Raw genomic sequence first — 27,003 nt, 5'->3', positions numbered from 1 at the left:
TTCTTTAAAAATTCTCATGTCCTCCCCTCTGACTATAATTCTTCATTTTCTAATCAGAAAATTACCCCAGGTGATCCAGTAACATGTAGAACTCCAGTAACCTAACTTATTAAAAAACAAACAAACATCCCAACCATTTTTAAAATATTTAAATTGATATTTTGGGGTTAAAATTATAGAAGATATTTAGATCCAAATATATTTTCTGAATAGAAAATATTTCAGATTTTGATTTTAAAAAAATAAACATAAAAAAATATATAAGTGACACATTTTCCCAAGGAACTCTGAATTAGTACCTTTCCCTCTAACTTTCTTCAAATTAAGAGAATCTATGGAGTTCCCTACACTGCACAAGTTTTAATGAAAGAAAATACTACTTTCTAAGAGCATCAAATACATGTTTTCTTATTTACAAACATATATACTCTTCTCTCTCTCTCTCTCCCTCTCTCTCTCTCTTTCTCTCTCTCTCTCTCTAAAATATATTCTTACTGATTCAGAGAGGAAGGGAGAGGGAGAGAGATAGAAACATCAATGATGAGAGAGAATCATTGATCGGCTGCCTCCTATACACCCTGTACTGGGGATCAAGCCCACAACCCGGGCATGTGTCCTGACCTGGAATCAAACTGTGACTTCCTGGTTCATAGGTCGATGCTAAACCACTGAATAACACCGGCCGGGCTCAGTTCTTATTTATAAATTCATTTCAAGGACATATACAGCTTGAAAAACTTTGGAAGCAGTTTCAAAAAAACTAGCTTTTAAGTAATAAGAAAACATAGAAGAAAGTTTAAATTAAAAGAAAAAAATTGTTTTAATTTATTCAAGAGTGGGAACATCCTCCATGAAAATGTGTACCTTGACTATGGGTGGCTGGGTGGCCTTATCATACCTTAGGAATTCAAATGCTTTTTACAATGAAAAGAAAGAGAGTTTCATCTCATTTCTCTCCCAGGGTAGATGTCTGTCAACAGAAGGTGGACATCAATAAAAGGAGGGGCTTGCACAATCAATCCAGAAAGTCAGCAATCTATGAATAATCCAGAACCGAGTATTTATCTCCTCTGCCACACACCCTCCCTCCCAGCCAGTGAGCAAGATAATTACTCTCAAGTCAAGCTAAGTGCCCCCCAATCACAGTGGCCCAATGCTGACATACAAAGCATACAAATAATTCTCACTCTGGCATAAAAGTGACAACTTTCTTGGAAGAAAAGCAGATACTGTAAATTTCTCAAAGTCTTCCTGAAACATTTTTTAAAGTAATTTTTACTTCTTTAGAAAAAATGCATACATGGCAAACCATCTGTAATAAAAGACCCATTCTAGAAAAATTTACCTGGTCCTACTAATATCTGCAATCATAACCATATTTACAGACAAATATATCTATACTAATAAAAGAGTAATATGCTAATTAGACTGGGAGACTTTCCAGGAGACCTTCCAGATGTTCTTCTGGACAAAGCCATGGTGGCGGGCCAAGGTAGAGGCAGTTAGAGGCCAAGAGGGGAGGGCAGTTGTGATCAGGCTGGTGGGGGGCGGGGCCATTGGGGGTAAGCAGACCAGCAGGGGGGCAAGTTGGGGGCAAGCAGGCCATCAGTGGGGGTCAGTTGGAGGTGATCAGGACAGCAGGGTGGGCAGTTTGGAGTGAGCAGGCCAGCAGGGGGACAGTTGGGGATGAGCAGGCCAGTGGGGAGGGAAGGTAGGGGCAAGCAGGCCAGCAGGGGGGGCAGTTTGGGGTGATCAGGCTGGCGGGGGGTCATTTGGAAGCAAGCAGGCTGACAGCGGGGGGTGGGGGCGAGCAGTTGGGGGCGAGCAGGCTGGCACACAGAGTGGTTAGAGGCAATCAGGCAGGCAGGCAGGCAGGTGAGCAGTTAGGAGCCAGGAGTCCCGGATTGTGAGAGGGATGTCCGACTGCTGGTTTAGGCCTGATCCCTGTAAACTGGCAGTAGGACATCCTTTGAGGGGTCCCAAATTGGAGAGGGTGCAGGCCAGGCTGAGGAACACACCCTCCCCCATGCACAAATTTCGTGCACCGGGCCACTAGTATATATATAAAAGCCTAAGCCACCAGTCAACCATTTGACTGGTCGACCAGTCACTATGACGCACACTGACCACCAGGGGGCAGATGTGCAATGCAGAAGCTGCCCCCCTGGTGATCAGTATGTGCCCACAGAGGGAGCACTGCTCAGCTAACCTGAGCGGGGCCAGGATGAGTAGGAGCGGCTCCTCCCAGCTGTCTGCCATTTCCCGCACTACTATATCCCTTGGGGGATGTTGGATGCCAGTTTCAGCCTGATCCCCACAGGCCATGCCGAGGGACCCCACTGGTACACAAATCCGTGCACTGGGTCTCTAGTATACTGATAAAGAGTAGTATAAAGTAGATGATTCAATTTATGTTAATACTAACTATAGGCTTGTCAGTGCATAGTATGAGAATAAGCAATAAACTTAGTCCTTTCCCATCTCATGGTATCTGAGGATTAATAAAAGATAAAAATATTCATCTAATGAATATCTACCCCAGATTTCATGGTTTTCAATGAAAAATATTAATAACTTCCACAGACTTGTTTTTCAATGTAAAAGAATACCAACTAGATCTCAAAAAAATTGTTTCTCTTTATAAAATTTGCAAATATTATGTTTTCAATGTGCATATTTGAGCAATGTAGAGAGCTTTGTTGTTTTCTGGAGAAGGCATGTGTGGTAGAACAAGTACTTCACACTGCCATGGCTCCCACTACTTCTGTCCTTGTACTGACCTGAGGCAGTCATTTGTGCTAAGAAGAGCAGGTACACAGAGGTAGCATCCAATTGCAGGTGTCCCCACTGGTCGTCACCCACTACAGTGGCACAGGTTTTTGTGTTGTACTTGGCATGGAGGCTATCCTGGGTACTCTGACTGTATTTGAAGGACTCTACTTTATCCACCTGAAAAAAATAAACCAAAAACAGTCATAGAAGGCTCTGCTGAAAAAGCAACCCATATGGCACACATCTGTAGTACTCTAACTAAAAGAATTAGTTCCTGAAGCTTAGATTTGATTATGTGTGCACCTGATATATAATAGTAACTATTATACCTTTAAATATGGTTCATTAAATTAGTGACTTTAAACCTATTTGATTAGGTAGAAAATGAAAATATCTAAAATTTTTTTAAAAATAGCAAAGAAGGAAAAAAAGAAGAAATGATGGCTGTGAGATAACCATAGAGAGAGCACTAGTGAAAAAGTTTAGTAAGTCTAGAGTTCATTTATTTTATTTTAGGCTTGCTGAATGACTGTGAATGGTCATTTTATTAATCTGGGCCTCAATTGCTTCTTCTAATAAAATATTGGTTTCAAGAAAATCAATTCAGATTCAAGGTGTGCAACTTATGTAAAGATCTTCTATGATAAAGGGAAAGCACAATTTTGGTAAAACACTTTTGAATGAAAAAAATATCATAAACAATGTAAAAGATAAATTGTGGCCTGCTAAAATTATTTGCAGTATGTTCAGGAACTCCTCAAATAGGCAAGAAATAGACAGTCCAAAAGAAACACTCAAAAGACCTAACAGGCAATTTAATTGAAGACAAAATGCGAAGTTTTAATCTACACATGAAAGGATGCTCAACTTAACTCAAGATGAGGAAAATGGAAATTAATGCAAGGGGATGTAATTCCTTGGCTCCTTATCTCCAATCATAAAACCTGAGACACTTCTAAAAGATTTTTCCCCTAAGTTTTTAACCAAAATTTATTTTTATATGGAGCTATTTATAGTTGTTATTAATTTTATTGGTGTGAAAATGTGTGTTTCCTTACAGAGAGATTAATGTTTTTAATAACAGAGTGCTGCTCTGGACCTGCTGAGGGCATAACATACTGTATAGTATATGCACTGTAGCACCTTCTAAAATCTGAAAAATTCTGAATTCTAAAACTTATATAGTCCCAAGGGTTTCAGATGATGGCTTATGAAACTGTATCATATTTTACTCAATATACATAATTGCATGTACAGCAATGCAAAGTATATTAAAAATCATTTACAGAGGGGTTAAAAAAAGACTGTAAGGAAGCATTCCAGTGGTAACTGGGTGGTAAAATCATGGGTGACATTGCTTCCCTAAATTCTACAACTTTTCTAAAATTAGTATCTGATATATATATATATATATATATATATATATATATATATATATCTCTATCTCCTATCTAATAAAAGAGAAACATGGTAATTAGCCATACGTCCGCTACCCTTCCCATTGGCTAATCAGGGCCATATGCAAATTAACTGCCAACTAAGATGGCGGTTAACCGCCAACAAAGATGGCGGTTAATTTGCATATGTAGGCACAATGCTGGGAGGCGAAAGGGAAAGGAGGGAAGAAGCCCCCTGCCACTGACGGTGATCAGAAACCCAGGGGGGAGCTAAGAGCCGGGGGCAGGGCAAAGGCGGCCCCCAGGGCCGCCTTTGCCCTGCCCCCTAGCCGTGATCAGAGAACCCGGCACCTTTGCCGCCAGGCCAGTGATAGCGGGAAGCAGGGGTGGAGCTGGCAATGGGAGCTGGGCAGGGGTGGAGCCGGCAGTCCGGGGAGCTAGGGGTCCCTTGCCCAGGCCTAAAGCCTTGGCCAAAGATGTTAGGCTTGGGCAGGGGTGGAGCCTGCAATCGTGGGGAGCTGGGGGTCCCCTGCACAGACCTAACACCTTGGCCAGAGGCATTAGGCCTGGGCAGGGGCGGAACCAGCCATCGCAGGGAGCAGGGGCGGAGTCAGCGATCCTGGGCAGCTGGGGGTCTCCTGCCCAGGCCTAAGGCCTCAGTCAGAGGCTTTAGGTCTAGGCAGGGGCAGAGCAGGAGATCGCGGGGAGCTGGGGGTCCCCTGCCCAGGCCTAAGGCTTCAGCCAGAGGCGTTAGGCCTGGGCAGGGGCAGAGTCAGCAATCGTGAGCAGCTGGGGGTCCCCTGCCCAGGCCTAATGCCTTGGCCAGAGGCATTAGGTCTGGGCAGGGGCAGAGCCTGCAACCGCGGGGAGCTGGGGGTCCCCTGCCCAGGCCGAAGGCCTCGGTCAGAGGCATTAGGTCTAGGCAGGGGCAGAGCGGGAGATCGCAGGGAGCTGGGGGTCCCCTGCCCAGGCCTAATGCCTCGGCCAGAGGCGTTAGGCCTGGGCAGGGGCAGAACCAGCCATCTCGGGGAGCAGGGGCAGAGTCAGCAATCGTGAGTGGCTGGGGGTCCCCTGCCCAGGCCTAACGCCTTGGCCAGAGGCATTAGGCCTGGGCAGGGGCGGAGCCTGCAACCTCGGGGAGCTGGGGGTCCCCTGCCCAGGCCTAATGCCTTGGCCAGAGGCGTTAGGTCTAGGCAGGGGCGGAGTCAGCGATCCTAGGGAGCTGGGGGTCCCCTGCCCAGGCCTAACGCCTTGGCCAGAGGCATTAGGCCTGGGCAGGGGCGGAGCCTGCAACCTCAGGGAGCTGGGGGTCCCCTGCCCAGTCCTAATGCCTTGGCCAGAGGCATTAGGTCTAGGCAGGGGTGGAGTCAGCGATTATAGGGAGCTGGGGGTCCCCTGCCCAGGCCTAATGCCTTGGCCAGAGGCATTAGGCCTGGGCAGGGGCAGAGCCTGCAATCGCAGGGAACTGGGGGTCCCCTGCCCAGGCCTAACCCTTGGTCAGAGGCATTAGGTCTAGGCAGGGGCAGAGCGAGAGATCGCGGGGAGCTGGGGGTCTCCTGCCCAGGACTAATGCCTCCACCAGAGGCCTTAGGTCTTGGCAGGGGTGGTGCCAGAGATCCTGGGTAGCAGGGATGGAGCCTGGGATGGTGGGAGCTGGGGGTCCCCTGCCCAGGCCTGACACCTCTGCTGGAGGCCTCAGGCCTGGGAAGGGGCCTATCCCGCTATTGGAGGGTGATGAGGGTCAACTCCTCTGGCCAAGGCATCAGGTCTGGGCGGGGGGCGGAGCCAGCAATCGGAGGGGGCTGGGGGTCCCCTGCCCAGGCCTGATGCCTGGGCCAGAGGCATCAGGCCTGGGTGGGGGGCGGAGCCGGTGATTGGGGGGATATGAGGGTCCCCTGTCCAAGCCTGAAGCCTGGGTCAGAGGCATCAGGCTTGGGTGGGGGGTGGAGCCAGCTATGGGAGGGAGATGTGGGTCCCCTGCCCAGGCCTTACACCTCTGGCAGAGGCATCAGGCCTGGGCAAGGGGCCAATCTGGCAATCGGAGGGTGATGGGGGTCGACGCCTCTGGCCAAGGCGTCAGGCCTGGGCAAGGGTGGAGCCCGTGATCGGGGGAGATGGGGTTCCCCTGCCTAGGCCTGAAGCCTGGGCCAGAGGCGTCAAGCCTGGGGTGGGGGTGGGTGGGGTGCCAAGCCACAGATTGATGTGAACTACAGAGGAAGCACCTTTTCTGACCGCTCATTGGTTAAGCTCCCTGTATGCCACTGGTAATATTCTTAGTAACTTGGGTAATAAGAATCCAAAACGGTGATCTAGGGTTTTTCACCACACTCCTGGTGAAAAAAACGAAGGTCCGCTGCTGGAGGGCTAAGAAATGTCATATCCTGCCCTAGCCAGTTTGGCTCAGTGGATAATGCCTTGGCCTGCCGATGGCAGGGTCTGGGTTCAATTCTGACCAAGGGCATGTACCTAGGTTGCAGGCTCCTCCCTGGCCAGGGCCCAGGTCAGGGCTCATGCAGGTGGCAACCAATCAAAGTGTTCCTCTCATTTTGATGTTTCTCTCTGTCTTTCCCTTTCTCTTTCACATTCTCTAAAAATCAATGGAAACATATCCTCAGGTGAGGATAAAAAAATAATAAAGAAATTATTATTATATGAAAGACACATCTTGAAAATGCCTTAAAAAAGTTGTCATTTTTTTCATGGTGACAGGACTAGAGTCCGTGTTGATGAAAAAACCTTGCTGGCTGCGGTGACTGGCAGTAGCTGCAGCAGCGGGGTTATGGGGCTGGTTCCTTCCCCTGATCAGCCCGGTCACCTCCCACAAAGGGAGGCCAGACTGCGGCTTAGGCCCGCTCCCCAAGGGGAGCAGGGAGCGGGCCTAAGCTGTCAATAGGACATCCCCTGAGGGCTCCCAGTATGTGAGAGGGGGCAGGCTGGGCTGAGGGACACTCTCCCCCCCCCCCGTGCATGAATTTCGTGCACCGGGCCCCTAATATATATATATATATATTATTACAATGTGCTTTTATTAGAGAGGGAGCTGTTAACAATGGCATACCTGTCTGATCATGCAGTGCAGCAGCCCCCTCATCAGCTTCACTACACTCTGCAAAAATAAATGGAAACAAGACTATTATAAACATCCCTGGATGCAGGAATACTTACTCAGCAACTGCAGTTGGTAGATGACCTTTTGAGAACAAGTAACCCTATCCTGGGTTCCTATTTACATGGCATTTACTTTATAAATACACAGAAGAGTAGATGGCAGCTAAAAGTGGAATCAAAAGCTGCAGTTGGCAACTCCTTCAAGTTAAATAGTTCAAGTTCCAACAGGTTTATATAAAACTATTAGAGGACATGCCACCTGGAGAAAATGGGCAAGTCAGCTCAAAATTCATAAAGCTATGAGGACATTCTAAAATACATCCTATGGCCTAGAAAAGCCAACATCATCACTGTTATTTTTTTCTAACTAGTCAATTCTTACCTTCAAAAGTCCACAGCAATAGTTTTCTGGACATTTTCTCTAAAGAATAAAATGATCTTCAATTCAGAATAATTGTAAAGAGGAATTGTTAGTACAATTCAACTCCCTTTCTATAAAAAATAAATAAGCCACAAACTACTCAAGTCTTAAGTCATTATTTTACTTACGATGGCCTAGCAATTTCTAAGGTAGTTTTCTAATCATAGTACTCCAAAATAATAATTAACAACTATGTACATACTAGTTGGTATAATATAATATAGTAATAATAATTATACTTAATTATAATATAGTGTAGTAATACGATATACTACACGATACTATAGTATACTAGTTATACTACATGACACCAGAAGGGCCCATCACCAGTGGCATGGATAGGCAATATGTTTTAGAAGAACATCACTGAACAGCTTCTCCATTTCTCTAAGTTTTCTGTGTCATAGTCCAGAAGAAATACAACCAGGATACTCCAAGGAATGCTGGCTCAGAGGTGGTTTAAGGACACCTCTGCAAAATAATTATTCTTTCAAAACATTCAAGCAATAGGCATGATAAAGATAAGTACCTATTAATTATGCTCTAACTCTTTATGAAAGATTTTATTAAGAAAAAAATAACAACTGTTTCCTTGGGAGAGTATCTTTTAAAAGACATTTCTATCTATAAATGGTTTCCTCCCCTTACAGATGAAGAAATTAGAGACAGAGAAAAAAAGAGGTGGGGAGAGAGAGAGAAAGAGAGGGAGTGACAATGCATGATTCTGTCACCTTTTAAAGCATGAAGAATTTATTATAAAGTAATGAAACTGACAGCAACTCCTATAATAAAATCTCTATCACTATTCTGACCCTAATAAAAGACATTGTCTTTTAATATACCCTGTTACAGAAAGCATTTAACATACCCCTCATTCTGTGGGGAGACTACATTCAATTCTGAATTATCTTCTACATGTCAAACATACAGAGTTCCATCAAATCCTTTCAAATCTCTTTGCCAAACTAGCTTTGCTATTCCCACCTACATGTTCTTTAATTTAAACAGAAAACCTGGGGAATCACAGACCAGGTAGAAAATTCATGATTGCCATCCATTTTTGTCCTCCTGAAATGGCCATTGTCAGCCATTTCTATCATCAAGTTCCAACTTCCAAGTCAGAATAGGATAAAATTAATAGGAAGCATGGGGAGGTAAAAATAAGAGGAGGTATCTGTACTTTGTATTCCCCAAAACTGGCCATATTATCATGTAGGGGTAGTAGGTGGTATTGATTATATGTTTATTGATTATATGGTATTGATTATATGTTTATTCACATAAAGTGACACCCTCCTCTCATCTACTTTTTTTAAGGATAATAGATCTATGTATTTGTGAATTGATTATGTAAGGGTATAGAGTGGAACCTCAGTTCTCAAACTTAATTTGTACTGCAAGGCTGTTCAAAGAGCTAACTGTTCTAAAACTGAATCATTTTTCCCCATTAGAAATAATGTAAATGGAATTAATTTGTTCCAGACCCCCAAATGATTCTTTGTTTTAACCTTTCTTATATACAGAATATATCTAATGTATTGTTTAATGTATAAATGAATACTTATTTTCTTAAATTTATTGGTCTAAATCTAACCCCTACCAGCCTTAAACGAATAACTTTCAGCAGTCTTTCTAGGCGTGTCTTTCAGGAGGTCAGCATTCGGCATCTCGGCTTGCAATCACTGGCTAATTTATCCAAATCAACAACAGTTTTTCTGCCTCTTCAATTGCCTGTGATCATTGTTTCTTTCACTCCATTAGCAACATTAGCACACTTGATGGTCTCCTTACATTTTAAATTTGTGCTAATCTTCCATTTCGCCAGCAACAAACAAACAAACAAAAAAACCCACAAAAATTTTCATAGCACACTTTCCTGGGACGTTAGCAGTAAACTGACTCATACTGGCACATTCTCTCCTTTGTTTGAGACATGTTTTCCATGAACTTGATCAAGAACTGAATTGTTGGAGATGAGAGACATTCGAGAACTGAGGTTTGACTCTTTAACTATGTACCACCATTATCTATGTAAATATTAGTATCTCTCTCTCCAGGTATATATATAATCAGATATGTAATGTTTCAGCATCTAAAACATTCAAAGCATGAGGATGGCAGCACAGGAAAACATGGTACTTGAATATTCCCACACCACATCAAAATTACAACTGAAATACAGAGCAACCATCATTCAGAATCCCCTGAATTCTGGCTGAATGAAAGTCCTACAACTAGAGAAGTAAAGAAGAAAGCACACTGAGACTGGCAAGAGGGATGGAGGTGTGGAACAACTGGTCCAAAACCCACATTTGGCATTTTTTTTTAATCCGGAGGGATATCTTGACTGCGGAGGCCTCCTGTGAGGAGCAAAACGTCCCAGCCCCACACCAGACCCTTCTACCCAGGGTTACAGGGCTGGGAAGAGAAGTCCCCATAACCTTGGGCTGTAAAAGCCAGCTAGGATTGTGGCTGAGTGAAATAGAGACTGCTGGAGACCCAGACAGCTCCTCTTAAAGGGCCAGCACATGGACTTAATCAGACTCAGTCCCTCTGAGCTCCAGCTCTGGGGCAGCAGCTTGAAAGGATACAGGGAAATATGGGGAGGAACTAAAATACCTGGCATTATGGCAAGAACTTGGGGGCAGCTATCAGCTTTCTCCCAGACAAAAGTGCTCCCAGAGGTAATTTTTCCTATGATGAGACTTCCCGTGCAACAGAGCTGAGTGCCAGGTGCCATATCTGACTCTTCATAAACCTGGCTCTCACTGTTCACCACCCTGGTGATTCCCTGAGACCCCCATCTCACCCAATTTGCAGCCCCACCCAAGATGTTTGCAGAGGCTTTTCCATATGAATGGCCTGTCCTGGCTCAGGCTTCAGACTTTTCATAAAATCTCTCAAACAAGTAGCAGCTGGACTCAGTATGCCCCATACCTCTTGATAAGCAGACCCCAAGCCCAGAATTAGCAGCAGCCTCCTAAGGTTCACAGTTTGGCTTCTCCTGAGCACCTCCAAGCCCAACACAAGTAACGGCCATATGCAGATCACTCTGTAGCTTATGCCGGGTGGCCACAGGCAGGGCACAGGCAATGGTGGACTCTGCACCTCCCGGAAGGCCTCCAGAGCCAGTAGACCTGGTAGACAGCTTCAGACCATGCCAGATTACAACTCTACACATCCACGAGTGACAAACTCAAGGGGCAGACTCGGTGAGCACCAAAGACCCGCTGAAGCAAGTCCTGCTCCATAGGGGTACCTCCTGCACAGCAGCTCTTCCACTGTAGTCGCAGCTGGTCCTCACAGCCAACTGGTGGGGGCCCAGTTTCTCCCAGTGATTCCAACAGCAATCAAGGCTCAACTACAAGACTGTGCACACAGCCCACACAGGGGTGCGCCTAGAGTGTCCAGCTCAGGTGACTGGGAAGAGTGAGCCACTGGGCCCTACAGGACACCTAATATATAAGGCCACTCTATCAATTCCAGGTGACATAGAATTCTACCTAATACATAGAAACAAACACAGGGAAGCAGACAAAATGCAGAGACAAACATGTTGCAAATGAAAGAACAGAAGAAATATCCAGAAAAAGAACTTAATGAAATGGAAGCAAGCAAACTACCAGATACAGAGTTCAAAACATCGGTTGTAAGTATGCTCAAGGAATTTAATGAAAGCTTCAAGGCACTTAGTGAGAATTTCAAGGATCTTAATAAGAACACCAAATACATAAAAAAGGACCAATCAGAAATGAAGGATACACTAACTGAAATGAAGAATAATTTACAGGGAATCAACCGTAGAGTAGAATCATACCAGTGATTTGGAATATGAGGAAGCAAAAAACACCCAATCAGAAGGGCAAAAAGAAAAAAAGAAACTAAAAATATGAAAATAGTGTAAGGAGCCTTTGGGACAACTTCAAGCATATGAACATTCACATCATGGGGTGCTAGAAGGAGAAAAGAGGGAGCAAGAAATTGATAACCTATTTGAAAAAATAATGACAAAACTTCCCCTACCTGGTGAAAGAAAAAGACTTACAAGTCCAAGAAGCACAGAGAGTCCCAAAAGAAGAGGAACCCAAAGAGGCCTACACCAAGACACATCATAATTAAAATGCTAAGGGTTAAAGACAAAGAGAGAATCTTAAAAGCAGCAAGAGAAAAGCAGTTAGTTGCCTACAAGGGTGCACCTACATGACTGTCAGCTGACTTCTCAACAAAACTTTGCAGGCCAGAAGGGAGTGGCAAGAAATATTCAAAGTGATGAATAGCAAGGACATACAACCAAGATCACTCTACCCAGCAAAGCTAACATTTAGAACTGAAGGTCAGATAAAGAGCTTCACAGACAAGAAAAAGCTAAAGAAATTCATCACCAACAAACCAGTATTAATTACATGAAATGTTGAAGGGAGGAGGAGGAGTAGAAGAGGAGAAGAGGAGAAGAGGAAGAAAAAAATTAAAAATATGAAAAATAAAATGGCAATAAATACATATCTATCAACAATTGAATCTAGAAATCAAAATAAACAAAGAATTTAATGAACAAAATAAACTGATTAATAAAACAGAACCAGAGGTATGGAAACATGGAACAGGCTGATGAATTTCAGAGGGAAGGTGGGGGGTGGGTGGGAAAAGAGATTAAGCAAAGAACTTATATTGCATATTTACATTACCTATGGTCAGACAATAGGGTAGTGAAGGCGTGAGGAGGATTGGGAACCAGGTGGAAGGGCACAATGGGTGGAAAAAATGGAGACATCTGTAATACTCTCAATAATAAAGATTTTAAATAAATTTTAAAAATAAAATATTTAAAGCATTCTACCAGGCTTTGTGGAACATAATGACAAGGGAGACAGGACAAACATTTTTTTAAAAAAAATAAAAAAACCACACACACACACACATACACACACACACACACACACACACCCCACTGCAAACATGTCTACTTATTAATTCCTAGTTATCCTTTAAAACCCAACTCCTCTGAATCTTTCCTTGCCTTGTTCAAGGGAATTGGAAACTCACACCTCCCACAGAACTTTGTACTTATCTCCTCCATACATAGTACCTACAATATCTGTCCTAATGTTTTGCAACTATTTGTTTATATGTCTGTCTCCCCTATCAAACTATGAATTCCTTAAGAAAAATGCTACAAGAAATACACCTTTATATCAATGGACTAAGCACATTATATTTTGTGTGTGTGTATATATGTATATATATATATACATGTATACATATATATATGTGTGTGTGTGTGTATATATATATATATATATATATATATATATATATTTCCATGCCTGCAAGTAACTCTCAAATGGCTTGTCAAATAAGTGGTATGCACATGCACATGCTTAAAGAGAAGGAAGATGCGAATATGTCAAAATGTTAACAATTAGTGAATGTAGGTAAAGAGTACATGCAAATGTGTTTACTCTTCCTACAACTTTTCTATACATTAAAAATTTCAAATATAAAAATTCAGAGTTAAATATAAACATTTTGTTCCATTTTATCTATCACAGGGCCTGGCACATGACAATTACACAAAATCTTCTACTTGAAAATGGAAAAAAGAAAAACCCACACTGACCATAAGTAATCCAGAAATCCCAAGAAAATAGTCCTGAAAAAGAAATGATCACTGAGTGGTCTATGAGGACAGGAGTTACAGAAAAAGTGGGATTGGGGCTGGGCTTTGAAAGGAGTGCATTAGCTCAGATTAGAAGGGAACATGCATTACCAATGGAAGAAGTTCATAAAAAAATTTGGTGGCTTCCATGTAGGAAAAATTTTAAAAAGACTCAATCAATCTGAAGTCATTAGACTGAGGTTGTATTCATACCACCACTAAATCCCAACCTGTTTCAATCCCTTCACTTGTAAGTTTGGAAAATAATACCTAACTTACAGGGTGTTGTGAGAATAAAATGCTAGTAATTATGGGGAAGTACATAGTACAATGAAAAGTATTTACACAAATGTCAGGTATTTTTATTAAGGAATTGTTAAAGTAATAAAGATACCAATCTGGCTGGAACTGAGGGTATAATGCAGGTTACCATCATGACATAATATTGGCTAGGACTAAACTCTAGAGTTTTTCCTATCAATCCAAAACATTTAGATTTTACTTGATTGGAAATGAGAGCCACAGAAAGATTGTTGAGAGTGGAAATAATATACTTTAAGTGTGGTTTTCACAACAGTGTTAAATGATCAAGGTTTAGACTAGAGTTGAGGCAGAAGGGACAAGAAAGGAGGGGATGGATTCAAGAAAAATTATAAGAATCAACAGACTTTGGTCTGCATGTATCAAAAGCCAAAGGAGGTCAATCAAAAGTCACCCTAATTACAGCATTTTGAACACTGTTTTATAGAACACTAATCTAGGAAATTCTTTAAAGGCTGTAAAATTCACTCCTATCTTAGATTCCAAATGCACTTTATTATGCTTTAGTATATCAAAGGCTCTGAGAAATTATGGAGTAAAGAAATCTTCTGTTTAACATAGCCCCAAACATAATGGAAAATGCTCTAAGTAATGTCGCCCAGGTGACCAGTACACTGAAGACACAATAAGAGAAAACACAATGCTTAGTGAGTTGCTGTTGTTTGATAGTCCATTTTGTTTGTTGAAGGTGTTTCAGACATAATGAATTTGAGAAGCTACATGATATGCAGGGTCAATTGATCAGAAGACTAATGAAAATCATGGTTTGACATTAAAGTGAGGTCAGAGTTAAAGATGAAGCTTTGGAAGTCATTCTTTTTACATGCAAAAGTAATAGTTAAAGTCATGGCGAAAAAATAAGAGATTACACAAAAAGAATAAAATTGAGCCAGAAGTAGAACTGAAGGCAGCCACAGAGCAATCTCTATTTGTGTTACTATTTATTTTTATGGGTGTGAGTGAATATATATGAGACTAAGAAAAAAGGACATTTGAAAAGCATGTATGTGCATAATTCTATTCTCAATCTAGGATAGAATTGCCACCTAAACCCTTGTAACTTTTTCATCAAGAATTCTCTTTAGTTCTGACATTATTTTTCAGAGTTAAACAAAGGTGAGAGTTGGAAGGAAGGGTAGAAATGGTTAATAATCAAAGGTTTGGGAAAATCCACACAGTAATTGGAAAACCTGTTTTAAATTGACAGTTGATGGGAATTTAACCCATGGATTTATTGGATTTAATCTATGCTCATTTATTGTCCATAGATAAGTGGTTATTATCCCTGGCTGTACTTTAGAATAACTTGGGTAGTTTGTTTAAAATATGCATGTCTCCCCCCCCCACCCCGCCTCTACTTTAAGAGATTTATCTAAATTGTTCTAGGAAGAGCTGCAGTAATGATATTTCCTAAAAAGCTTCCAAAGTGATTCCATTGTACAGCCAGAGGTTAGAAATACTCATGTAGACTAGCGACAAATATAGTTCACTGCCTATTTTTGTAAATAAATGCCTAACCGTACTCATTCATTTATGTATTGTTTCTGGCTGCTTTTGTTCATTAATGGAAGAACTGAATAGTTGGGTAGACACCACATGTGGCCCTCAGTGCTGAAAATATTTACTATCTAGCCCTTTACAGAGATGGGTTTGTGAGCCCTGGTCTGAATTAACTTTTGAGTCAGGTTTGAGAAAAAAATTAAAATTTTACAATTCCCAGAGAATGTGTTTCTTTTTTGAAGATGTTTCCTATTGCCATAATGTTTTTGAGACATTCTAAAGTTATTATCATATGGTAAATATTTGGGGGATATATAAAAAACTATTTAACAGAGCATTAAAATTTTAGAATGAACAATTCAATTTTCCCCTTCCTCTATTAAATTCTTTCTACCTGGGGCACTTAAGGAAAAATGTCAACTTTGCAGAATGATTAGTCGACAAGAAGACATAAGATTTCTTCTAATAGTACTAGTATTTTAAAAAATTGGTTAAATTGTACTGAGTGTGGAATTGGGTGTTATTCTATTAATATTTATTTCTAGTAAAATAAAATAGAGAGGTCAATGGGGGGGAAAGGAGACATATGTAATACCATATGTAATACTTTAAACAATAAAGAATTTAAAAATAAAATAAACTACTGAGATCAATGTAGCAAAACATTAGAGTAGGATATAGGATTTGAGAGGGGGAAAGAATAATATTACAGGTAATTTTTAACGGTTCTCTAAATTTTCCAAATTCATACAATGGTTATATATTATTTATGTAAGTCATAAAAATATTGATCTGTACTTCCTGGGCTAGAGCAAAAGCTCCAACAATTTTTTTCTGGTGGGCCTAAGCACCTCTCATTGATGGCTTGAAAGAATAACAAATGCCTGCTATTGTGGAGGATAAAACAATGAAACTTCCCTATTGCCAAGAACTGCAACCCACAGCATGTTGGTGCCCTTAATCTCAATATCCTATATAATAAAGGGTAATGTGCAAATCAACCGAACAGCAGAATGACCAGTCACTATGATGCGCACTGACCACCAGGGGGCAGGTGCTCCCACAGGGGGAGCACCATTCAGCCACAAGCTGGGCTGACAGTTGGTGAGTGCAGCAGCCTGCCTCCGCAGCAGCAGCGCTAAGGATGTCGGACTTCAGCTTAAGCCCGCTTCCCATGGGGAGTGGGCCTAAGCCATCAGTTGGACATCCCCCAAGGGCTCCCGGACTGCAAAAGGACGCAGGCTGGGCTAAGGGACTCCTCCGCACTCCCTGAGTGCACGAATCTCACGCACCAGGCCTCTAGTTCTGATCTATAGAAAACTAGAGCTCAGGTTGCCTAAGTCTGAGAGACACCACTTGAGAAAATGGCTGATATAGAGAGAATCTTACCCACTTTGGGAAAGAATTCACATGCAACTTACAACTGACAGCAGAGTATCTTAACATTAAGATTCCTATTAGCCCAGAATATTGTTTTCTTGGCCATTCAAAAGAACAAAGCACCCTGTGTTTAAACAATTTCATAAAGGATGCTTCTTCATTGAGGGGAAGGGCCTTAAAAGTTGGCTTAAAGGCATTTGTTGACTCTTGATTTTGCCGGGGAAGAGGGGGTAGGCATAGTCTCAAACAGTGGTCATAAGTATAAAAATCAACAAATAAACAGTCTTTACTTGTGTCAGGTTGGTAAGGTCTGACAATCTGTCAGTCACCCTCAAACAAATATCACTATCATTTTCAAAAATAAAGTAAAATGGTATATACCTGCCACCAAACATTCTTCTCAATGAGAATAAATATGCTGGAGACTGCAAAAGACATTTACTTAGAAAGAGGATATACATTTTAGCACAGATCCCACGACAGTATTTTCCACTGTAACAGAACAGACTGTGCCCACTTCCCCTGAATCAGCAAGTTTCAAGTTTCCACTTCAAAAATATTCAGCACAATACAGGAAAGAGTTTTGGAATGTAATTTTAGGAAGGTGAAAAAAGGGGGGGAGAAAGGCAAAATACAGTTCTATTATTCCTATGGGCTAGGCTACATGTTCTTTCAATTCCCCCTCCGCTACACATACACCACACAGCTCCAGATCTCTTTATATTTTTATTTTAGTACCTGCTCCAGTTCATAGGCCTTTGCCTTATCCTCATCACGGTCTGCATTCTTCCGATAGGCCAGGCCCAAACCCCACACAGCCAAGATGCTGTACACATTATCCCGGACCCAGGCATCTTTCTGATCATAGCTGGCTGGAAGCAAGCCAGTCACGGGATTCTGCAAAGCCAAGAAAAAAAGGACAGGCAGGTATCCATAGGCTGTTAATATTAGGAAACAATATCAAATGGTATACTTAGGGACTTTGGTCTAATTTCTACTTCCCTATTCCTGAGTATTATATCCCCCTTTCTTCTGACCAAGTACAAACAAATGCTATCTTGAATAGGGGGAAAGAGCTGTTTGAAAACTTACAAGTCTGAAAAGAAAGTCAGTGTTTTAACTTTCCAGTTAGAATGAGCTACCAACGATAAACCAGCATTAAAGAAGTATTAAAAATATAATTAACAGTATATACAAAGTACCTCAGATCTTCACAATAGTGTAGTCTTAAAATTACTAAATGTTCCCCTGCTTTCTTTGGCAGGAGGGGAAGAACGGTGACACACACACACACACACACACACACATTCACCGAGGGTCTCCATCCAAGCTATCACGCTGCACACATCTTCAGTGACTACAGGTAACACTTAACTTACCTGATGGCACAGGATGGTCTGATGCACCAGCCTAGCATAGCCGTCCAGCCGAACCCCCGAGTTACTCCGGCTCCTCATCGTGCCGCTTCCAATCTCAGTGAAACCGCTAGGGTGCCCGGTGCCACAGGGGCCTTCGGTCTTCCCAGGAAGGAGGCTCCAACGCAGCTGCACCCGCCCTGTGGGAAGCCCGAGTAGCAGGCTCCTGCAGAGCCGTCCCAACGCTCAGGCCTGGGCCAGCTGTCTGGGTCACGGCGGTCTCTGGAGCCCACCACACGCCCGCCCGCGCACCCGCGCAGCCTCCTGCAGCCTGGGCCCTAGCGCTGCCCTCTCCCAACCTTACGCCAGGCTGACCTCCTCTGCTCAACTCCGGGAGACTGTCCTGGCCCACAGCACACACACACGCGCCCCTCCTCCCTCCAGCAGCTGGTCCCCCTCTCAGCACCGCCTCCACCTAGCTGGAGCCGCCAGCAGGAGGCGGGGCGGGCTCCTGGGGTTCTGGCAGCTGCGAGCTGTTTCCCCTCAGCCTGCGAGCTTGTCCCGCCCACGTGCGTCCCCTGCACGCACGCCCCGCAGCAGAGGATGTGTCACGGTAGGCAACGTGATTTCAGAGGTTTACTTTCGACACTGAGTATTTCAGTTTTCCCCACTGGCTGTGCATTCAGGATGTTGAGGCGGCTGTTTCTTTTTGTTTTGTGGGGTGTGTTTTTTTCTGCTAAACTATTTTTAGGAGCCCACAGTGACTTCAAACCTAAGAAGAAAGGCACACATTTGCATTCAAGGCCTAAAGAACGAGAATTTCCAGAATGGTAATTTCCGGGTCTTTAATGTATTTTATACTTTTGACTAAAAACTCGGATTAAATTCCTCACTCCGAACCAAACCAAACACGGAAGAACTCCCCCGGGTACTTTATTTTCTTAGAAACTGGCGAATCTGTGGGCCTGGGAAGGCGGGCACAGCGGTGAGCTTTGAGGAAGCCAGTGACCGCGGGAACCTGGGCTCGGGTGGGATGGGGAGCGGTGCCTTATAATTAATTACCTTGGATGAAAGAGGTTTTGTAAGTGATTTGGAAGGCTCCCTCGTGTACACGTAAGTCACACGGGACAGGCAACAGACTCAGGTGAAAATAAAAGGGAGAAAGGGAGGCTAGAAAAGAAGCCTGCAAATAATGCTCACTCCTCACTGGCCGCCAGTTGTCACACACCCCCGTTTTTTGCTACCTGTTTACTGCCCCCAACCCCCACCTCTTGAGCTCAGCTCATTCAAAGACCCTGCAGGCCTTTCAAGGCTTGGTTTAAGTACCACCTGCTCTCAAAATTGCAGGGTTAACAGAATTAGACCTTTCAATTCCCAACTCTAATAATCTGTGATTCTAAGCCTTCCCTAGCCGCCTCACCCAGGCCACAGTGATTTTGCATTTATTTACATTTTTATTTCTCTAAATTTAGTTTCTCTTTCTAAGCTTACTCCATCCCAACCCCCATTCTCACCGACTCCCAAATTAGCATAAAGGCAGCCACCTCAGAGGTGACTAGCAAATATTTGGTAAGGATGACAGTTATACACAGTAATAGACAGAATTTTCAAGCAAATACTTATCATTGCATTCATTAGCTACGCAAATGCTGTGACTGGCACATAACAAGCCACTTCAAGGCCCAGGTGCACAGGGGGAGAACAAGTCTTTCCTAGCACATTGCGTACCGCATAGAAATCTCTAAGACATACGCCAGGGACCGCACGTTTTGGGGCAAACTGCACGTTATTTAAATCATCATAATGTACTTTAGGTGTTGTTTTTTAATAATTATAACATTTTTATTTACAAAAACAATTAAACAATTAAAGTTCCTAGTACTTTTTTAACGTATGGTACTGCGTAAAACATTTTCCTCTATGAAGAGGGACCAAACAAAATTTACATAAGTATCTAGATTCGCTCCTTTTTCCATGGGCGTGAAAAACGAGAACACTCGTGAGCGGTCCTTAATATATGGCGCGTGAAACACGAGAAAACTCCTGAGCCGTACGAAATGTGCTAGGAAAGCTAGTTCATGTTGAATGAAAGAACACTTTCCCAACCCTGCTCTGCCCCTAACTCCCTGATATCTTCCCCTTAGCCTGTAGCCTCAAAAGCTCTTTCTCTATCCTTGTCCACTTCAAGGTACTGCCCTCTCTTTTTCTTTACTGCACCATCATGGGGTGGGTGGGTGGGTGGAGAGATCAACCAAAGAACTTGTATGCATACTAGAGGCCTGGTGCATGAAATTAGTGCATGGGGGGGGGGTCTCCTCAGCCCAGCCTGCACCCTCTCACAATCCAGGACCGCTGGCTCCTAACTGCTCACCTGCCTGCCTGCCGGATCGCCCCTGCTGGCCTACCTGCCAGCCTGATCACCCCTAACTGCCTCTGCCTGCCAGCCTGGTCACCCCCAACTGCACCCCCACCAACCTGGTCACCCCAACTGACCCCCCGCCAGCCTGGTCGCCCCTAACTGCCCCCCTGCCAGCCTGGCCACCCCTTGCTGCCCCCCTCTGCCAGCCTGGTCACCCTTAACTGCACCCCACTGCTGACCTGGTCACCTCCAACTGCCCCCCACCCCGCCGGCCTGGTTGCCCCTCACTGCCCCCCTCTGCCAGCCTGGTCACCCCCAACTGACCCCCTGCTGGCCTGGTCACCCCAACTGCCCCCACTGCTGGCCTTGTTGCCCCCAACTGCCCCCCTGCTGGCCTGGTCACCCCTCACTGCTCCCCCTCCCAGCCTGGTTGCCCCACACAGCCTGCTGTTTGGTCGTTTGGTCATCCCTCACTAACTCCCCTGCCAGCCTGGTCACCCCATGCAGACTGCTGCTCAGTCGTTTGGTCATCCCTCACTAACCCCCCTGCCGGCCTGGTCACCCCATGCAGCCTGCTTGTTCAGTTGTTTGGTCGTCCCTCACTAAGCCCCCTGCCAGCCTGGTTGCCCCACGCAGCCTGCTGGTCGGTCGTTTGGTTGCCCCTCACTGCCCCCCCCTGCCAGCCTGGTTACTCCATGCAGCCTGCTGCTCAGTCATTTGGTCATCCCTCACTAACCCCCCTGCAGGCCTGGTCGCCCCACGCAGCCTATTCAGTCGTCCATTTGGTCATCCGTTCAGTTGCGATGGCCCCTGGCTCTTTATATATATAGATATGCATAACCCATGGACATAGACAATAGGGTGGTGAAGGCCTGGGGTGGTGGGCAAGGGCAGGCTAGAAGGAGTCAATGGGGGGAAAAGGGGGACATATGTAATACTTTCAACAATAAAGTTAAAAATGGTTTTTTGCATTGAATTTAGAAGTAAAATTTACATTTAAAAATAAATAAAAGTCGTTTTTAATATTAAAGTATATATAAGGTCACTAAAGAAAACTTGGGCCGAAACCGGTTTGGCTCGGTGGATAGAGCGTCGGCCTGCAGACTGAAAGGTCCCAGGTTCGATTCCGGTCAAGGGCATGTACCTGGGTTGCGGGCACATCCCCAGTAGGAGATGTGCAGGAGGCAGCTGATCGATGTTTCTCTCTCATCGATGTTTCTAACTCTCTATCTCTCTCCCTTCCTCTCTGTAAAAAAGCAATAAAATATATTAAAAAAAAAAAAAGAAAACTTGGAAAGTATAGAAAAGTAAAGCAAAACAATCATAATTCCTACACACACACACACAGTTAATATTTTAGTTTATTATTTCTAATCATTTTATTCTTCTGCACAGACTGCCCCCCCCTCCAGTTATTTAGAAATATGAGTAGATAGGAATGCCAGAAGTACCGTAAGTTCTCACCAAGAAAGATAACTGGCTGAGTATCAAGAGGCCTTGCTGGATGGCTTTACCTTGGTGTTTTCAACATTAGTCCAGGCTGGGCCTTCAGTCATGCAGTCTTAGAAACTCAATCTCCTGTGGGGGCCGGTGTGGCTCAATGGTTGAGTATCAACCTATGAACCAGGAGGTCACCTTTTGATTCCCAGTCAGGGCACATGCCCGGGTTACAGGCTCAATCCCCAGTATGGGGTGTGCAGGAGGGAGCCGATCAATGATTCTCTCTCATCATTGATGTTTCTCTCTCTCCTTCTCCCTCTCCGAAATCAATAAAAATATATATAATTTTAAAAAAGAAACTTAATCTCCTTAAGGTCCCAGAACTGGTCAAACTCAGGAGGCTGACTCATGCTAATTACTACACAAGAGAATGATATGTGAATAATGAGAAATGAGAAATCGAATTGTGGCAGTTACACTGTACCTACTATTGTGCAGAATGACTCATTCACCCAAAATTATGTTATGGTGGCCTTTGTGTTTTGTTGGCAGTTTCTTTTGCTGTGTAGTATTAGGGTCACCAAAGGAAGAACACACGAGGCCAGTGGTAAGGGATTTTAAACTTATTAGGTCATGTGGATACCAGATGGGCTGAGCCCAAGAAATGGCGTCAGCACCCAGGGACAGAAAGTCAGAGATATTAAAGGACTGTAGGCAGGCTTTTTCTGGGTGGAGAATTCTCTGGGCGGATCCTGAGGGAAAAGATAATGGTCTTAGCAAATGGAATGTTATGTTGGCAAGTGCTAAGCAAAAGGGAATGTGGATTGTGAAGTGGCCTAAAGGTGAGTTGCCAAGGGGAGGGGTGTTGATTCAATAACTTGATAAGACATAACATGCAGGAGCTTTTTAGTTTGACATAGTCCCATTCATTTTTTACCTTTACTTTCCTTGCCTTTGGGTCAAATTCATAAAATCTCCTTTAATACCAAGATCCATAAGTATAGTACCTATGTTTTCTTCTATGTAACTTACTGTTTCAGGCCTTATATTTAGACCTTTGATTCATTCTGTTATTTTTGTATATGGGAACAAACAGCAGTCCAGTTTCATTCTTTTGCATGTGGCTTTCCAATTTTACCAGTACCATTTATTGAAGACGCTTTCTTTTCTTCATTAAATGATTTTAGCTCGTTTGTCAAAAATTATTTGCGCATATACATGTGGGCTCTCAATTCTGGACTCTCAATTCTGTTCCATTGGTCTATATATCTATTTTTCTGCCAATACCATGCTATTTTGATTTTTTAAATTTGTTCAGGATCACTTTGGCTATTTGGGGTATTTTGTGGTTTCATGCAAATCTGATTTTTTGTTCTATTTCTTTAAAAATGCCATGGGATTTTTAAAATTTTATTTTATTGTTTAAAGTATTACAAATAGTAGTACATATGTCTCCTTTTTTTCCCCATTGACCTTCTCTCGGCCTCCTCTACCCCCCGGCACATGCCCCACCCCACCCCAGTGTCTTGTATCCACTGGTTATGCTTACATGCATGCATACAAGTCCTTTGGTTGATCTCCTACCTCCCCACCGCCACAACACTCCCCAGCCTTCCCACTGTAATTTGACAGTCTGTTCAATGCTTCTCAGCCTCTGTATCTATCTTTTTGTTCATCAGGTTATAATTTTCTTTATTATCCATAAATGAGTGAGATCATGTGGTGTTTTTCTTTCACTTCCTGGCTTATTTCACTTAGCATAATACTCTCCAGTTCCATCCATGCTGCTGCAAATGGTAAGAATTCCTTCTTTTTTACCACAGTGTAGTATTCCATTGTGTAAATGTACCACGGTTTTCTAATCCACTCATCTGTTGATGAGTACTTAGGCTGTTTCCAAATCTTGGCTTTGGTAAATTGTGCTGCTATGAACATAGGGGTGCATATATCCTTTCTAATTGGTGTTCTGGTTTCTTGGGATATATTCCTAGAAGTGGTATTATTGGGTCAAATGGCAGTTCCATTTTTAAATTTTTGAGGAAACACCATACTGTTTTCCACAATGGCTGCACCAGTCTGCATTCCCACCTGCAGTACACGAAGGTTCCTTTTTCTCCGCATCCTCTCCAGCACTTGTCATTTGTTGATTTGTTGATGATAGGTATTCTGACAGGTGTGAGGTGGTACCTCATTGTCATTTTGATTTGCATCTCTTGGATGATTAGTGACTTTGAGCATGTTTTCATGTGACTCTTGGCTTTCTGAGTGTCCTCTTTCCAAAAGATTCTATTTAGGTCCTTAACCCATTTTTTTATTGGATTATTTTCCTTTTGTTGAGTAGTATGAGTTCCCTGTAAATGTTGGAGATTAAAGCCTTATCGGAGATAACATTGGCAAATATGTTCTCCCATGCAGTGGGCTTTCTTGTTGTTTTGTTGATGGTTTCTTTTGCTGTGTAGAAGCTTTTTATTTTGATGTAATCCCATTTCTTTATTTTCTCCTTAGTCACTCTTGCCCTAGGAGCTGTGTCTGTAAAGATATTGCTATGACATATGTCTGCAATTTTGCTGCCTATGGACTCTTATAGAATTTTTATGGTTTCCCATCTCACATTCAAGTCCTTTAGCCATTTTGAGTTTGTTTTTGTGTATGGTGTAAGTTGGTGATCTAGTTTCATTTTTTTGCATGTATCTGACCAAATTTCCCAGCATCATTTATTAAAGAGGCTATTTTGACTCCATTGTATGCTCTTGCCTCCTTTGAAGAATATTAATTGAGTATAATGGCTTGGGTCAATTTCTGGGTCCTCTATTCTGTTCCATTGGTCTATATGTCTGTTCTTGTGCCACTACCAGGCAGTTTTGAGAACCGTGGCTTGGTATTATAGTTTGATGTCTGGTATTGTGATCCCTCCAACTTTGTTCTTCTTTCTCAGGATAGCTGTGGCTATTCGGGGTCTCTTTTTATTCCAGATGAATTTTTGGAGAGTTTGTTCTAGATCTTTGAAATATGTCATTGGTATTTTAATAGGTATTGCATTGAATCTATAGATTACTTTAGGTAGTATGGACATTTTAATGATGTTGATTGTACCAATCCATGAACATGGTATGTTCTTCCATTTGTTTATGTCTTCCTCTCTTTTTTCAATGTCCTGTAATTTTCCAAGTACAGGTCTTTTATGTTCTCGGTTAAGTTTATACCTAGGTATCTTAATTTTTTGGTGCAATGGTAAATGGGATTGTTTTGTTCATTTCTCTTTCTGTGAGTTTATTATTGGTGTATAAAAAGGCCATAGATTTCTGGGTGTTAATTTTGTATCCTGCTACATTGCCAAATTCATTTATTAGATCTAGTAGTTTTCTGATGGAGTCTTTGGGATTTTCTATGTATAATATCATGCCGTCTGCAAATAAGGACAGTTTTACTCTTCTTTTCCAATTTGGATGCCTTTTATTTTTTCTTCTTGTCCAAATGCTGCGGCTAGTACTTCTAATACTATGTGGAACAGGAGTGGGGAAAGTGGGCATCCTTGTATTGAACCTGTTCTTAGAGGAAATGGATTTAGTATTTGCCCATTGAGTATGTTGGCTATAGGTTTGTCATATATGCTTTTATTATGTTGAGGTATGATCCCTCTATTCCCACTTTGCTGAGAGTTTTTATAAAGAAAGGGTGTTGGATTTTGTCAGATGCTTTTTCTGCATCAATTGATATGATTATGTGATTTTTGTCTCTCAGTTTGTTGAAGTGATGTATCACATTTATTGATTTGTGGATATTGAACCATCCTTGCATTCCTGGAATAAATCCAACTTGATCATGGTGTATGATCTTTCTAATGTACTGCTGAATCTGATTTGCTAGGATTTTGTTGAGGATTTTAGTATCTATGTTCATGAGGGATATTGGCCTGTAATTCTCTTTCATTGTGTTGTCTTTGTCTGGTTTTGGTATTAGGGTGATGCTGGCTGCATAGAATGAACTTGGAAGTGTTCCTTCCTCTTGAATTTTTTGGAATACTCTGAGGAGGATATGTTTTAGCTCTTCTTTGAATGCTTGGTAGAACTCCCCTGTAAAGCCATCTGGACTAGGGCTTTTGTTTCCTGGAAGGTTTTTGATCACTGTTTCAATTTCTTCGGTAGTTACCGACCTATTCACGTTTTTTTCTCTTCTTGGTTGATGGTTGAGTTTTGGGAGCTTCTATTTTTCTAAGAATATGGCCATTTCATCTACGTTGTACATTTTGTTGGAATAGAGTTTTTCATAGTATTTTTGCATAATCATTTGTATTTCTGTGGGATCAGTTGTTATTTCACCTCTTTCATTTCTGATTTTGTTTATTTGGGTCCTCTCTCTTTGCTTCTTGGTGAGCCTGGCTAGAGGTTTCTCAACCTTGTATATCCTTTCAAATAACCAGCGTTTGGTTTTGTTTTTTTTTTTTATTTTTTTTTGTTTTTGTTTTTGGTTTTTTTTTTTTTGGTTTTTTTTTTTTTTTTTGGTGTCTATGTCATTTATCTCGGCTCTGATCTTTATTATTTTCTTCCTTCTGCTTACACTGGGCTTTTCTTGTTGCTCTTTTTCTAACTCTTTGAGTATGGTTAGATAATTTATTACCATTGTTTCTTGTTTTTTTTGAGGCAGGCCTATAGAGCTATGAACTTCCCTCTCAAGACTGCTTTCACTGTGTCTCATAGATTTTGGATTGTTGTGTTCTCATTGTCATTTGTTGCCATGATGCTTTTTATTTCTTCTTTGATCTCTCTGGTAACCCAGTCATTGTTTAATAGCATGCTATTTAGCCTCCAGGTGTTTGATTTTTTTATTGTAGTTGATTTCTAGTTTTATGCCATTGTGGTCTCAGGTGGTGCTTGATATGATTTCTATCTTTTTGAATTTGAAGAGACTTTGCCTGTGACCCAATATATGGTCTATCTTTGAAAATGACCCATGTGCATTTCAGAAGAATGTTTATTTTGTGGCTTTGGGGTGAAATGTTCTGAAGATGTCAGTTAATTCCATCTGATCTAGTGAGTCATTTAGGATTGATGTTTCTTTGCTGATTTTTTGTTTAGAGGATTTGTCCAATGATGATAGTGGGGTATTAAAGTCCCCTACTATGACCATATTGCTATCAATCTCTCCCTTGATATCTTCCGAAAGTTTTTTTTTTTTATGTATTTGGGTGCGCCTGTATTGGGTGTGTATATGTTTAACCGAGTTGTATTTTCTTGTTGGGTTGCTTCCTTTAATATTATGAAGTGGCCTTCCTTATCTATTGTTATGTCCTTCAC

At 42.5% G+C, this 27,003-nt stretch overlaps 1 protein-coding gene across 10 annotated transcripts in view; it reads right to left on the bottom strand.

Annotated features, from left to right (window-relative positions):
- The window catches only part of PHKA1 (phosphorylase kinase regulatory subunit alpha 1), a 319,188-nt gene that overhangs the window by 276,730 nt on the left and 15,455 nt on the right, over positions 1-27,003 (bottom strand). For 2 of the 10 annotated variants that reach the window (XM_036304537.1, XM_036304538.1), the window contains exons 1-4: positions 17,935-18,519; positions 17,294-17,452; positions 7,228-7,275; positions 2,781-2,949 (exon numbers count right to left, since the gene is read on the bottom strand). In XM_036304537.1, coding sequence (XP_036160430.1) covers positions 2,781-2,949; positions 7,228-7,275; positions 17,294-17,452; positions 17,935-18,012 — 454 coding nt within the window. In that variant the 5' untranslated portion in view covers positions 18,013-18,519. Of the gene's footprint in view, positions 1-2,780; positions 2,950-7,227; positions 7,276-7,659; positions 7,693-17,293; positions 17,453-17,934; positions 18,534-27,003 lie in introns of those variants that run through there. The other 8 variants (XM_036304533.1, XM_036304534.1, XM_036304532.1 and 5 more) reach the window with 8 other exon arrangements.

This window comes from Myotis myotis, unplaced genomic scaffold (genome assembly GCF_014108235.1).
Source record: "Myotis myotis isolate mMyoMyo1 unplaced genomic scaffold, mMyoMyo1.p scaffold_m19_p_4, whole genome shotgun sequence".
Classification (NCBI taxonomy): domain Eukaryota; kingdom Metazoa; phylum Chordata; class Mammalia; order Chiroptera; family Vespertilionidae; genus Myotis; species Myotis myotis.
This window is presented reverse-complemented; position numbering and strand designations above follow the sequence as displayed.